This window comes from Vitis riparia, chromosome 8, assembly GCF_004353265.1.
Source record: "Vitis riparia cultivar Riparia Gloire de Montpellier isolate 1030 chromosome 8, EGFV_Vit.rip_1.0, whole genome shotgun sequence".
Classification (NCBI taxonomy): Eukaryota; Viridiplantae; Streptophyta; class Magnoliopsida; order Vitales; family Vitaceae; genus Vitis; species Vitis riparia.
Genome location: NC_048438.1, coordinates 4,463,222 through 4,478,905, shown reverse-complemented (window position 1 = coordinate 4,478,905; position 15,684 = coordinate 4,463,222). Strand labels below are relative to the sequence as shown.

General features: G+C 34.0%; 1 protein-coding gene across 1 annotated transcript; it reads right to left on the bottom strand.

The window, feature by feature from the left end:
- Nucleotides 1-2,525: 2,525 nt before the first annotated feature.
- On the bottom strand, nt 2,526-14,346 carry LOC117921286 (calcium-dependent protein kinase 20). The gene is made up of 7 exons (XM_034839142.1): nt 13,095-14,346; nt 8,018-8,161; nt 7,754-7,906; nt 5,794-5,909; nt 5,255-5,422; nt 2,967-3,191; nt 2,526-2,875 (listed from the first exon to the last, which is right to left on the bottom strand). The coding sequence occupies exons 1-7, from the start codon at nt 13,912-13,914 to the stop codon at nt 2,795-2,797; spliced, it is 1,707 nt and encodes a 568-aa protein (XP_034695033.1). The 5' UTR covers nt 13,915-14,346; the 3' UTR covers nt 2,526-2,794.
- Nucleotides 14,347-15,684: the final 1,338 nt, after the last annotated feature.

The following is a 15,684-nucleotide window of genomic DNA, read 5'->3' as shown; positions in this document are numbered from 1 at the left end:
AAGACCTTTTTACCTTTATTAAATTAAATTAATTATTTTTTTAAAATTACGATTTTACCTCCTAAATTGGGTTTGGGGTGTCATAGTATAACTTATCACTTGTCAACTTCAAATTTTGTTGAGCTAAAAAAGTCACAATTTTTTATGATTAATTTAGTGGTAATTTAATTTACCAATTTTTTTAATGTCTACAAGACTATCATGCACCAAGTCCTAATTTACATTTCCATCTCAAGTTCATAAATATAATGAAAAAAGAAGAAGAAGAAAAAAAGAAAAACCATCAACAAACATCATATAGAAGAAAAAAAATTACATTGGACAACAAAGGACATGAGTTATGACATAACATATGCAAATTTACACTCATGCGTGATTTCATAAACTATGAGCATCATTGTTTTGATTAGCATGTTCCTCAGTAATTCATCATGACTTTTAAAGTCATATTTTGTGTGGTAGTAATACCAAATCAAATATGATAAATAGTGGGCTCTTGAGCTAAGCCTTAGCTAAATCTTGGAAATCTTAATGTCATAATGCCTTTCAAATATCCTAAAACAATAACTCTTGTTAAAAGGATTGTCCATGTTATGTCCTTGATTGTAACAACTTATTTCCTTCATTTAAGAAATTTGCCAATAAAAGAATATCTTTTTTTTTAATTCCCTTTTGACTTTAATTATTTTATTTTGTAAGACTTAATTTTTTAATTTCTTAGATTTCACCACATGTCACATTCTTTTTTTATGATTAATTTAGTGGTTATTTAATTCACTAATTTTTTTTTATGTCTAAGACTATCATGCACCAAGAAGAAGAAGAAATAAATAAATAAAATTACACCGGGCAACAAAGGACATGAGTTATGATAGAACATATGCAAATTTATACTTGTGTGATTTCATAAACTATGAGCATCAAAGTTTTCATAAAGGCGTTCCTCAATAATATTATCATGACTTTTAAAGTTGTGTTCCATGGTAATAATACCAAACCAAATATGATCAGTAATGGGGTCCTATGTCCTTGATTTTAACAACTTATTTCCTTCATTTATAAAATTTGCCAACAAGAGAATCTCTTTTTATTTTTCTTTTGACTTTAATTATTTTATTTTATTTTGTAATACTTGATTTTATAATCTCTTAAATTTCACCATGTGTCACCTTTTAAATTGTTTATCATGTGATCAATGTGTATGACTCATCACTTGTCAACTTCAAATTTTGTTGAGCTAAAAAGTCATAATTTTTATGATTAATTTAGTGTAATTTAATTCACCATTTTTTTTTTATGTCCACAAGATTATTATGCACCAAGTCCCAATTTACATTAAATCTCAAGTTCATAAATATAATGAAAAAAATAGAAAAAAGAAGAAAAACCATCAAACTTCACGAAGAAGAAAAAAATTACACCAGTTAAGAGAGAACATGAGTTATAACAAAACATATGCAAATTTACACTCATGTGTGATTTCATAATCTATGAGATTATAGACTTATGTTTCACATTTCTTCTAAGCCTTAATCCTTGTTCAGTAGAACTTACATGAAGAATTACAACAAATAATTCTAAAACAAACTCATTGATTTTCTACTTATACAATTTACTACAAAATTAAAAGATTGACTCAATAATGAGTTCTTTTTAGCCAAATAAGTGTAGAAATGGAAGTAGCATGTAGTTAATCTTAGTATTAATGATTTCCTCTACACTAATGCTTCAAATTTGACAAGAACAAAAGGCTTTGGCAAGTAACTAGGTAAAAATCAACCAAAAAGCAGGCATGCTATAAACTTCATGTGTAGAAGTTAAAAAAATAGAAGGATAAAAAAAAATAGTCATGCATATCAACTAAAAATTAGAATTAATAAACTTAAGACTAAAAAGATTGTATAGTTAGGTCATGTGAAAAGAAGAACTAAAAGGTTGTATAATTAAGTCCAAGGAAAGAGAAGAACAAACTCTTGTGTAAAGTTAGGCTGAATGTTCTACAACTCTCCTAAGAACATCTCAGAATTACCTTGAAAGTCTAGTCTCACAAGTACATATGGAAAGCACTGGAGCACCATAAAGGTAAAATTACAAACACTGTAAAATCCTATGGAAGTATATGAAGGCTTCTAATTTTCTAGAAGGGTACTGAAAAGTTTTCTAGAATGGTTCTTGAATAGTCCATATGTGCTCCTATAAACAAATGAAGACCTCTTCTAAACAAACAATCTTTACACTTTGAAATAGTTCTCCATTGTTTCAATCCTATAAACACTTGCATTCTTTCAAGTAGACTTTGGTCAACCATCCCCAATCTGATAAAATAGAACACTTGCATCTTTTCAAAATGGTAGTCAAAATGAAATAGAATGCAAAATCACATGCTAAGTTTTGTCTAAAACTTTGGAGGGTTAAAAAGTGGGAGCTAACATAAAAAATAAAAAATAAAAAAAATAAAAAAAATAAAAAAAATAAAAAAAATAAAAAAAATAAAAAAAAAGACAAATTAATATAAAATTAGGTATTACAGACAATGTTTGAAAATAAAATAAAAATGACAACCTAATAAAACCCAAAATAACCAACAAAAAAATTGGGTGGTAAATACAATTGAAAAAACTAAAGTGGATAGGACACCCTCTTCCCCTCCCCAAAACCTACTTATCTTTACAATTACAGAAATATGCATGTCCAAATCTATTTAGTTGTAGAAGTAGATCATACATGATGCGGCTATTGTGGCATTCGAGGATCAAGTATTCATTGTGATTTAAGGCTTTCCTAAACCCAATGGTTAGGTTATTTTGTATCCCTTCTTGCCAAAATCTCTATCTTGCATCATGGCCACAAATTCACTGTAATCAATGCGCCCATCCTGAGAAAAAACACGGTAAAAAAACAAAATTATCAACTACTTGATTCCATAGAAATATTGAAATAAAGTAATTGATAAGGAAGAGTTTTACATTATCCTGATCAACTTCACGAATAACATCTTCTAGGTGAATGGCTTCTAGACCAAACTGTTCACAGGCCTGTTGGAGCTCATCTTGGGTGATATAGCCACTCCCATCCTTGTCAAAGTATGAAAAAGCTGCATACAAATGATCCTCCTTCTCGATCTTGTTTAGATGGAGCATTGCAGCCACAAACTCACCATAGTCTATTGTGCCACTATTGTCAATATCAGCCTGAAATGTTTAACAGAAATAAAAGTGTAATAAGACACAGTGGAAGAAATAGCATAGGTTACTGCAGCAGAACTCATCAAAGCCTTAATATCCAACTCTTTAAAGTTGAATATATAAATAGATTTTCATGATTTACACTTACAATAATGCCCTCCATTAAATTTTAGGAAATCATGTCACAATTAGGTTATTAACTACATTTATCAAATTCATGGCAAGAAGACAACTCAAGTACCTAGGCAGTAGTAACATAGAGGATATCATAACCCAACCCACTTTTGTTCAAACTAATAGTGACTAGGGCATTAAGACAAACATTAAGTTTTTTCTTTATTAGAAATATATATATAGGATCATTTATATCATCATAAATGAACCAAAAATGAAGCAAAACCTTCTAAGAAAAGAGCGGGGTAGTGAATCTTTGTTTATGCGGAGGATAAAAGTAAGTGGTCAATTGACATACAACTGATATTTTCAGTCAAATCCTATAACGTCTTTCTCATAAATGAAGGGGAGAATGGACTTCCTTTAAAGTTACTTTGTATGTCTAAGGTTCCTTCTGCAATTTCTTTCCTTCTTTTATAGTTAATGACATAATTTTAGAGGCAATCAACTTGGTATCCACAAATTTGATCACTTGTTCAGCTCTTTCCTTTTCCCTAAATCCTATAACAGGAGACCTTCTTAGCATTGAGTTTTTTATGGCTTATGATGTAATGGTTAATTTGGTGACAAAATAGTATTACTCCAAAACATAGCATAGGAAATACATTCTAGGTTTGACCTCCCAATGAATTTGGTGAAATTAATTTTCCTATATATATATATTTTTGATAAATAGTGTAACTATTGCAATAAACTGAGAGTAGTTTGCTCATATATTATTTGTGAATATTAGAGATATCAATTAAGCAAAATTTTCCTTACATCATTCTTGATTACATATATATATATATATATATTAGAACTAATCTACACCACCTTTTCCTCGTTGTGCTAAGTGTAGTTATTGGCCAAATACCTTCACAGAATTATTTTTATTTTCCTAAAATCCTCTAGTCAAATTTGATATTACTTATATGAATGACTTTCCTTTTTCTACAGTCCTATTTTCAAAATTCTGATGATTTTTAACGCTTGTGGTTCCTTTGTAACAAAACTGAAACATTAAAACAAATCAAGTGAGAGTTCTACAACATAAGTAACATACAATAGTCTATAGTCTACGAGGAGTGGGTAAAAATAGTGAAAGAAATAACAAAAAGAGCTTACATTAATTGTTTTCATTACTCTGTTCCTCTCCATTTAAAACTTGCAGATTTTAGATTTCTTTTATCAGAAATTTTCATAATTAGGTACAAACACCTCTATTTGCTCCCATAGCTTACTCTTTGTTGTGCTATGTGCAAATGCTAATGGGGCACTCTAGATCCCACCAGCTAAGAAAACCACAGAGAAATCAACTCACATCCCTTACTGAAGCTTCTTAGAAATGGACAAATACTTAGATGCTTCCAGAATTAGGTAGAGTTTTCCCAAAGTAGTTTGAAATGCTATGGCCTTGTATAGGGGAGGGAGTACCTACAATACCACAGTATATAAAGACGACGTTGTATAAGAAGCTTATGAAGAGTCTGAGAAAACATCACGTTCCATAATGGTCCTAGGTGCCTATAAATAGATGGTAATCCAATTTGGTCAAAGCACCTCAACTCACCTCACCTTAAAGTTGACAAGAGATTGTAATACACTTACATCATTGCTGGGTTTCTATTTTTACTAGTGTAGACATCATCTAGCAGCTGTAGGTCGGGCTAATATAGAAACTCAAGAAGGATAGGAATTATCTAAGTGTCACGTGGGTCCTCAGGTATCTCTAGAGCATGGCATTTTATATCAGCTCATATCAGTAGTAAAAACAAAACATGGTGTTAAAATTTCATACATTCCAACATCCAAGGAAAAATTCATATGCTTGATATAAGCTCTCATTTTTAACAATTTATGTGACCAAATGTTTCATAAATCATTCAAAAGTGGATCTTTAAACTAGTACTTACCGCTTGCATCAACCTAATAATTTCTGAATCCTTGAGGTCAGCACCCACCCTTTCCAAACCAGTTTTTAGTTCCTCAAGAGTGATATTTCCACTATTATCGACATCTATCATCTTGAACATTTCTTTTAAGCCAGCAATTTCTTCTTCGGACAAACTCTCAGCAATGACCTGCAAAAAAATAGCACTCATTCACAAATCACAACTAGCAAGTTGTGGATAAGATAAAGATTGAGATGGCCACACTAAAGTCTTTCCAAGATACTTCATAAAAACTTTATGAATAGAGAATACAAATCATAATGCATAAAAACTTTGAATAGAGAATACATCTCCTGAAAATGGATTTTAAAAACAAATAATATTCCCATTTATACTCCATATAATGACAATATAATATTATTATAATGTCTTTCTGTGCTTATAATTTCAAACAAAAAAAAAGAAGAAAAAATCCAAAAGAAATTTGAAACATCAGACTTTTTGGAAATTACCATCCTTTAATATCATCAACTTTATAGACGAATGATTTAAGTACTTACTCTAATGGCTATTTTCTTGAGCTTGTTCATGGCAGAGAATTGCTTCAATCGAGTCAGAACAGCAGAATCAAGAGGCTTATCAGGAGCTACACCATTGACCTGAACCCAAGGGTGGCCTGAAAACATTATAAGAACTAATTAATATATGACTATGGCTTAAAACAGACAGAATGCAAGAGTATACTTATCTTAATGGATTCAAATAATTAGATAAGAATTAGACATTTAGATCGTAAAATTCTATATTATGTCACTTTTTTCTCAAGCATAATGTGACATTATAAATATTATGATTTTTATAGCATTTTAGAACTAATTTCTTACTTTTTTGAAAAAAAAAAAAGAGTACAACAGAAAAAGAAAAGTGGAAAGAAAAAAAAAAAAGGAAAGAGAGAAGTAGAGATTGGAAGTGCGTAGCAAAAGTACCCTTTTAAAAACCAAGAAATCAAAGTATATATTTTTTGGCACAACCACACAACCAAAATATTGTTGCTTATGAAAATTAAATATTCACTTTTCCCTCATAAGTTTGAAACAGCATAGCAACCACTAAAACATGGCCCTTCATTGTTTTTCGAAGGTAGGAATCTAGACCTCTAATATCTTTGGCGAGGGGGAGGGTGCCCAGGGCTCATCCGGGAAAACATTGATGCAGGTGCAGCTTTGTACAGTCATGCAGCCATGTCCGCCTATATGACTTGATTTGCAAGGCTTTGTGTGTGTGTGTGTGTGTCTGAAGACAAATGTGTTGTATCTAGTCCATGACTATAGATTTGAGCCATCACTCCATGTATGTAGCTTAGTTTTGCTCATTGATCCAACCATTCAAATTTGGTGCAGATAATAAGATCACTCAATTTCATTTATATAAAACATTATTTTGATAATTTAAGGCAACCAAAATCATCCAAATAAGAGTTCAAATATTTCTTTATTGTGTATAGTAGAAGATGTCAAACTACTAGAAGCTACCATTTTCCTTTTGCTTGTTATAATGTTCTACTAATATATAATTTTTTGAGGGTAAATTCATAAAAAAGTTAGCAGCTATACTTGAACGAATCCTCTGTTATAAAATTTATATGAAAAATGGCCACATAACAAATGATTTTATTAGTTTTTTTCTTAACTTTGCAATCTTTTACAAGTTAATTTATTTTTTATCAACTTCTCTGATTTGTAAGAGACTTATCAAGGATTAGTGTCTGGCAACTATAGAAGACTCATAACCACTGTGTTCACCAGCAGCTTGACAACACACATACTTGCATTACCCTTTTCTACTTTAAAGAGTGTGAAGTAGAACAAGTTTTTTCTTTTTCTGATGAGCAATTAAACAAGTTCACGATAGCTTTTTGTTGTGCAAATTGTGAAGTTAACAGTTCTGTCATTACCTTTCTCTTTTGGGTTCTTCCTTAGATTGATATCGAACCAACACAGACAAGTATGCACATTTATTATAACAAATTCACAAATACACAAATGTATAACCATGTTCCTCAGACTCAATTGTTTTGTACAATTTCCATCTCTAACACTTCATGTTCCTGGGGGGGGATGCAATCCACATGTCTGTCTACAAACTACAGCAAAACTTTCAAAAGTCATCCCTTTGTATTTCTGATTACAACAATGACTGCTCAGGTTTAATAAACTAGAACAGAAAAAATCAAAATCAGAAATCAACACCTTTTTTTACGTTAGCTCCTAAAGTAGCAGATACATGATAAAGAAGCTAACCAAGTTTGGGGGTCCTCAGCTCCCGCCAGGGCCCCCATTTGTTTCAACCCTTCTAAGCAGGTAACGTTATGACATAACTTCCAAAGTTGGTTAAAAATAGAGAAGAATGGAAGGCATCTCTAACAAAATAAGGCATCTCTAACACAATAATGCATGGTCTAATTAACTCAGATCTGAAAGTAAAATGAGAAGATCATATTATTAAAACATGCATACTCACACAGAACTTCATGGGCTGTCAGACGCTTTTTTGGGTCTCTTACAAGCATTTTTCTTACCAAATCCTTTGCACTATCAGATATAGAAGGCCATGGCTCCGATACAAAGTCAAGATCCCCTTTTAAAACCTGCTCAAATATCCCTTGCTCGGTTTCTGATCAGAACAAGATGCAACATATCCGAAAATTGTATCTAATGGTTAGATTCCTAGAACAATAAAATGAAACCACAAAAATAGAGAAGCAGAAAACCATGAAAATCTCACCATCCCAGAATGGGGGAACCCCACTTAGTAAAATGTAAATGATTACCCCAGCACTCCAAACATCACATTCTGGGCCATAATGCTTCCGCAATACTTCAGGGGCCACATAGTAGGGACTGCCAACCACCTCAGTGAATATTTCACCTAAATGGACAAATTATTAGTTATCAAACAGATTTAGAAGAACCCAAAAAAAAGCTGCAGTAAGAGGAAACATGCAATATTTACCAAATTCCCAAAATATGAAGGCAATAGTGAAAGTATCAACCCCTTGAGGGAATTTAGCACTTTAAGAAAAATGAATATTACTGGTATGAGAAGACATAAAACTTACCATTATTTTACAGATAAGGCCTAAGGGGGGAAGGGTAGCATTTGGTATGGTCCACCAAGGTTGTGAATGAGCCATGTTTGACTGCTTTTCTGACAGTCTAGCTGATCACAGGTTGAATCTAAGCTATCAGAGTGAAAAATTAAACAAGCAAAGGTCTTGTGGTGTCAGACTTTTAGAATGTGTTTGTGGAGGAAGACAAATTAGATGTAGTTCTATTGTCGATGAGGTTATTGACTCTTGATTGAAAAGCTCAAGGGTAGGTGTTTGTGAAAATAGGACATCAAGAAAACCTATGATTATGTCAAAGGGAGAGAATTGGATGGATCAAGTTTGGCATTTCTACAGTTAGGTTCTCAGTGTTGGTTAATGAGACCCTTCTACCTTTTTCCTGAGCTCACATAGCTTTAGGTGAGGGTTCAACAACCCCACCTCTTGCAAGGCTTCATAGGGTGGCCATATCAATGGCTTTAAGGTAGAGAGTAAAGGTAGGGACGGGATAAATATTATATATTTTACATTTGCTCTTTTGGGAGGTTATTATTTGTTGAAGCGGACTATTAGTAGGTTTTATATTTGAGATGGACTGGCTTTTGCTTTGAGATAATGCCGGGCCTGAGAATAAATTTGAAGCAAGTTCTTTCTGGTGTGAGATGTTGCAAACATAGAAGCCCTAGTCTCATTTCTTGGTTGTAGGATTGAGTGTTTACCCTCCACTTACTGGCATTTGCCACTGGGTGCTCTATATTTAGTCAGGATTGGTGGGGGACTCAATTGATGAAGGGTCTCGCAGGAGTTTGACCGCTGGAAGAGGCAATATTTGTCTAAGAGAGGAAGATCGACATGCACTGAGAGCAGCCTCTCTAGCTTACATATTTCATGTCTATGTTCATGATTACCAAAGCAGTAAGGATTCTCCTTGGGATAATTTAGAGAGATTTTTTGTGGGATAAAGATCAAATTAAAAGAAAAATGGCCCTAGTTAAGCGGGCCACTATCTACTCTGATGAGGAAAACTGAGGATTGGGTATTACAAGTCTTTTTGTAGTTATAAGGCTTTTCTTGGTACACACTTAAAGAGATTTATTGCTGAGGAGAACTGCCTTTGAAGGAGAATCATCATTGGTAAATTCGGGGAACTTTTTACAATTCATGGTTTAAGTGCTTATGGTTGTTTCCCTAGGAAGCTAGGAAGGGGATTGGTGTTTGTTGGCTCATTCAAGATTTGGTTTCTTTCTTTATGAGGTAGCTTCAAAGAAGATCCTCACAACTGATCAGTTAATAGGTGGGTGTTGCTTATACAACAAGAGCAAGAAGTTGGCTAAACATATATTAATCCACAGTGAAATAGTTAGTTCATTCTGGTCCTTAGCATTCTTTCCAATTGCCATATCCTAGGTAGTTCATTGTAAAGTCAAAGAAGTTTTGTCAGGGTAGCACAGGAAGTGGGATAGAGGTGAAAGAAGGTGCTGAGACTTGCCCCTCTTTACCTATTTTTAATATTGGTGGAAAGAGCAGCACTGAAGAACTGTTGAGGGCTCAGAGAGCTTGTTCTTGTCTGAGAAAGATATTTTCCTCAAATTTCCAGTTCTTTGGTCTCTAAAAGTGGCAGGGTCCATAATGGTGCTTTCTTAGACTTCATTGAGAATCTGGGTTGTGCATAGGGTTGTTTTATTTTCTTGTGTTGTTTTATAGCCCTTTGTTGCTCTCGGTATGTTCACAGTGTACCTAGGTTGCTCTCTCTTTTTGTTGGGGGCTTTATATATATATATATATATATGGAAAAAGCACCCAAAGTACACACTGAGTATAAGCAAAAAAGAGAAACAACAAACCACACCCTGAAACAAAAAACACACCACTCTAATGGCCTAAGAATAACAAAAGCCCAAGACGAACTTCTTGCTTGCAAACCAAGTTCGCTTATTGCAATCTGATCAAAGCCATGAAATACTACCTCTTCACACTGACTTTATCCCCTCTAATAATCCAAAACAAAAAAATACAAACTTCTTCTACCCACTGCAGCCATTCCAATCTCCCTTACCACTACTAGAACATCTAATTTCTACCCCCTGAGACATTACATAGCAAGCTCACTTCTGTAAATCCCTTTCAGATCTTGTAGAGAATGAAATCCTTCTTCTCCTACCCTCCCCACCCCTCTCCTCAACTTTATCCAACCTATCCTTGAGGAGAGCCAAACCCTTAACCTCTAAACCTTCCAATAGAAATCTGAAGATCTTAAACTTCATGGACACTCAAAAACCATAGCCCAACCCCTCTTTCAACTCCTCTCTTTTCCGTTTGACTGGTTGCAATTAACTGAGAATTAAGGATTTGTCCACTCAATAAGGCACTTTTGCATAAATGGTGTTAGAAATTCACCTTGGAAAGGGATATGCCTTGGAGAAAGCTTATAGAAGGAAAGTTTGGAGAAGAGCCAAAAGGATGGTGCTCTCAGGTAGGGAGAGAAGGTTATGGCTTTGGCGTGTGGAAGTCAATCATGAAAAGGTGGGGAATTTTTAAAGCCAAAACAAGATTTGAGGTGGGTCATGGTAGAAGAATAAAATGTTGATATGAGGACTGGATGATGTTTGAGAGATTGAAGGACAAAACTTTATTTGTTAGGAAGAAATAGATGAGAGGAGAATAAAATGGTATGGAAGGTTAGTAAAAGTGGGGAATTCTTAGTGAAGTCTGTTCACTCTGCATTGGAAGAAGAGGGTGAAGTGTCTTTTCCCTCAAAAATAGTGTGGGATTCTTGGGTCCTATGAAAGTGAGTTTCTCTGCATGGGAAGCAGCTCGGGGAAGGATTCTAACCATGGACCAATTTAATAGGAGAGGATGGGTTTGGCTGGTGATCACAGTGTGTGCAAACCTTCAAAAGAATCAATAGATCACCTTTTAATCAATTGTGGGGAAGCTAAAGAGTTATGACACTTTCTATTCTCTTTTTTGGCATCTTACGGGTTCTCCCATTTTCGGGCTAATGGGTTGGAATGGAAGTTTTGTGGGCAAGAAGAGAAGAAAGGCTTAGAGAATAGCTTTTCTTTGCCCTTTTTGAACAATTGAGAAGGAACAAAATTGAAGAACCTTTGAGGGGGTGCAACGCTCTATCCAATCTCTTATAAAGACTCCCTCATTTCTAATTTGTGTGTGTGGTCTCGTGGCATCTTTTAGTTGATTGTCAAACGAGTTCACTATCTTTGATAGGTTTTATAGTGTAGTTGTGCTCCAAGTTCTAGAGTGGGGTTGTAGTTGTTGTAGTTTGCATCTTTTGTGTTCTCACATGTATACTTCCAATACTATGTTCACCACTTCTAAATGGCGCTTTTCATACATCCATATAATTTTATTTGCCTATTAAAAATAAAATTGACTAATCAAACACTACAATGGGTTCCTGTTATAGCAACCAGAACCCACAAACAACAACAACATCGAGTTAAAACCTTAAATTGAAAAACTCGGTAATAACCGAAGGACAAATTACAACTAGTATTGTATAAAATAATGACCTTCAATATTTACTACTCTTTTTGACTCAGTTCAGTTCTACGGTTTGTACTTAATATTCTCTGGCAATTTTACTAATTAACAATATTTTCAGTATTTCTTATATTATTGTTAGATTAAGTACTTTTACAGTGATGAATAGTATAAGTATATTGAACAAGTTTAGATATTCATCAATTACTAGTTTGCAAGTCCTAAGCACTCATAGGAAACAAAAAGGCTGGATCTTGTTATATCCTCTTCAAGATATTTTCTTTTGTCCCAATGCTTTCCAATTCATCAGTTTTCTATTTTTTTTTATAGATAAAGAGTACATAAGATTAAAATGCCAAAAGGAGCCAAGCCCAAGTACAAAGAAGTGTACAAGGGACCACCCTATCAGAACTAGAAAGGAATATCTTCTCTAAACCCTCCAACAACAGGCTAGTATATAAAAACCAAAAAGTTCCCCACCTCTCCCAATTCCCAATTGTGGAAGCTCTAAGTAAATCTCCAGTTCCAATGGCCATGACCTTCAATTAGATCATGCTTTATATTAATTGTTAAGGCATAGCAAGGCAGGTATCGAAACTGTGCTCACCTACCTGCACCGACTCATAAGCAATAATTGCATCAACTCATCTTTATGTTCCATCTTCATTTGCTTTGAAGATTTTAAACTAGTTTGTTGTTACACCAGAAACTTTTTATCTCTTCTATTTTGAAGAATGACACATTGATGTAGTATACAAATTATATCTTCCATGCTATGAGATTTTAAACTACACATAGAAGACCTCAACCCTGTTCATTAGACCAGACAGCTTCATTCAGATTTTGTCTCTCATTTTGACTTGTTACAAAAATAAGAATAAATAAGTGAGGAATCAGGTATAAAAGACATTCAAGAACATTGTGTAATGCAAATTCAATCAAATGATACATAGCTTATAAGTCATACATAGGAGCTGATATTACATTTTACAAAGTATCAACATAAATTTTTTGTTGTTGAAGTCAGAAGAATCAGGTGAGCTCAAGTAAAATATAATTTTACCCATAACAAAAACCAACATATAATTGTTCTAGAACAGAAATAGCACTCTGTTAACTATAATTGCCAATGTCGGATGCCCTAGTGACATAATGCTGGTGTGAATAAGAAGTCTAGCTTCTAAGTCCAATCATCCTCAATGTAATCTATAAGATTACCAACACAAAGAAATATGTGACAATCCAGACATGTACCTGGCCTAAAGAACATGGAAAGTCCAAAGTCTATTGTTTTAAGCGGTGAATCCTCATCCTGATTGATAAAGAGAAAATTTTCGGGCTTCAAGTCCCGATGCATAACACCTAAGGAATGGCATGCTTCCACAACACCAACTATAACCCTTGCAAGGTCGGCGGCCTTTCTCTCCGTATAGTGCCCCCTCTGAATAATCCTATCAAAAAGCTCCCCACCTACACAAAGCTCCATAACAACATGAACAGCCACTGCATCCTCAAAAGCACCCACAATTGATATCACATTGGGATGCCCTGCCAGATGGTGCATAATCTGAATCTCCCTCCTAACATCCTCCACATCTTCCCGCGTCGTCAACTTCCTCTTGGCAATCGATTTACATGCAAACTCTTTCCCATTCGCCTTCTCCACGCAAAGGTACGTGGTTCCAAATTGCCCCTGCCCCAGCTTTCGGCCCAAACTATAGATCTCCTTCAAATTCTCAGTGTTCCTCTGCAACACAGAATCTATTTGAAGCCCTGCACTGGAAAGCCGCTTCATATGAGTCTGTTTTTTCTGCTTTCCCGAATTCCCATCAGATTTTTCGGCCTTCTGCACCTCAGCAGTGATTTTAACGGTTTCAGGCGGCGTGCTCTGCACCGGCATTGGGGGATCTGATCCTTTGGCGCCATCAGAACCTGCATTGTCCCCACTGCTGCTTCCGTCGGCATTGGGAGGCGGAAGCATGTCCTCCGGCGGCCGGGTTCGCCAAACCGCGGCGGAGACCGATTGCAAAAAACCATTGGCCGCAAGATTTGGTCCTACACATGTGTTCCCCATCAATCAACTATCAATCTTCAATTCCCACATCCAAATCAATCTCTCTCGATCCCATTCACACTCTTTCTACAGATCTGAAACCCCAATTCGGCTCCAAACAGCACAGCTCTCGGAATCGAACCCAAAACTAATAAATTTGCCTTCGCCAAATGCACCAAGAATCTCAAATTTGAAAACCAATTGATGAAGAAATCAAAGAAACGGTTAAACAAAAAGGGATGGGGGCGTTTGGGAGAAAAGAAGGGGGAGAGAAAATGGAGGAAAGAGAGAGAAAAGTGAAGAAGAAGGAGGGTGGCTGGCCTTTCTGGTATGGCGTATTAACTTTTGCTCATCATCCTCCAGAAATGAATAGAGGGAAAGAGAGAGAGGGACGCCATTAAAGTTGCATGATGAATGATATGACAAATTTGAGACTATCTTGTGGTTGGTGATTACGTTTATTGCATGCGGATGCCTGGTTGCTTGCATTCTATCATTTTTAGTATCTATCTTTCCAAATGCTTCAAAGTGAAAATTGGGAGTGGGGGAATTTTTAAAAATTTATATATAGTTTAAATTAATTAAAATTTATATATTTTTAAATTACTTAATTTTTACATAAATAAATAAATAAATTAAATAAATTTAAAGTAAATATATATATTTGAATAATTTATTGATTTTTTCCTTTCACATATATTAAAATAATTTATGTTCTTCCTATTTACAAAATGGAGAAAATAGTTTTAAAAAATTTATTTCAAGTGATACCTTTTTAGAACTCTTTTTAGGGAGTATTTGATAAAGTTTAATATTTATTCCTTAATAGTTTAAATTGATTTTAAGATAGGATATTTTGTAAATTAATTTAATACTGATTAATTAATAATTTAAATAGATATTAATTTATTATTAAGTTATTAATTTAAAAGTCATTACTTTATTTTTAGTATAGACGTAAAAGGTAGAGGATAGGGTTTAGAAGGGCTCCCTCGACTCGAGATTTTAAAAAACAAAATGCAGTCATTTTTAAAAATATTTATTAAAATATGACACTTTTAAAACTATTTTAAAATTTACCATACTTTCAAAAAATTTAATTAAAAATTGACTTTTGAACAAACAATTTTAATTAAATTTTGAAATTGTTTTTGAAAATACACATTCCAAATTTGAATGTATTTTTAAAAGACAACCTCCCATTAATGTTGTAAAAAATATAATACATTCGAAAATAGTTTCAAATTACCATATTTTAATAAATATTTTTCAAAATTGTTGTATTTTTTTTTTTCAAAAAAACCTCCATCCTTACAAATTCATTCCCCATCCCCACCCTCACCCACCCACCCACCTCCCTCCACCTAGAGAAAAGTTCATTCCATATTTATTCCTATGTTGTCGGTGTCCATGCCCTTAAACATTTCTCAAAACAAACTAAAGATATAATACATTATTTAATAAAAGATATAGTGATATATAGAGTAAAATAAAGCAAGGCCATAAAGCTTACACATTATGTCATTTCATTAATAGTAGTTGTAGGGAAGAATGCCTCAAGTCCTCAACCTTAACCTCCATGGTTCACTACAAGAAATGAAGAATAATCCCTTTTCTTAATCCAATGTGCTTCAACCCCCCATATATGAGCTTTACAAGGAAATAATACAATAGAATTCTCCCAATGAAGCAAGAACAAAACTAAAAGCTATGAAAACTAACCACTAATCAAAGAATTATTAATGGTGTTATCACATTTTCAGTGAGGAAGAGATAGTATGTGTTGGCCTT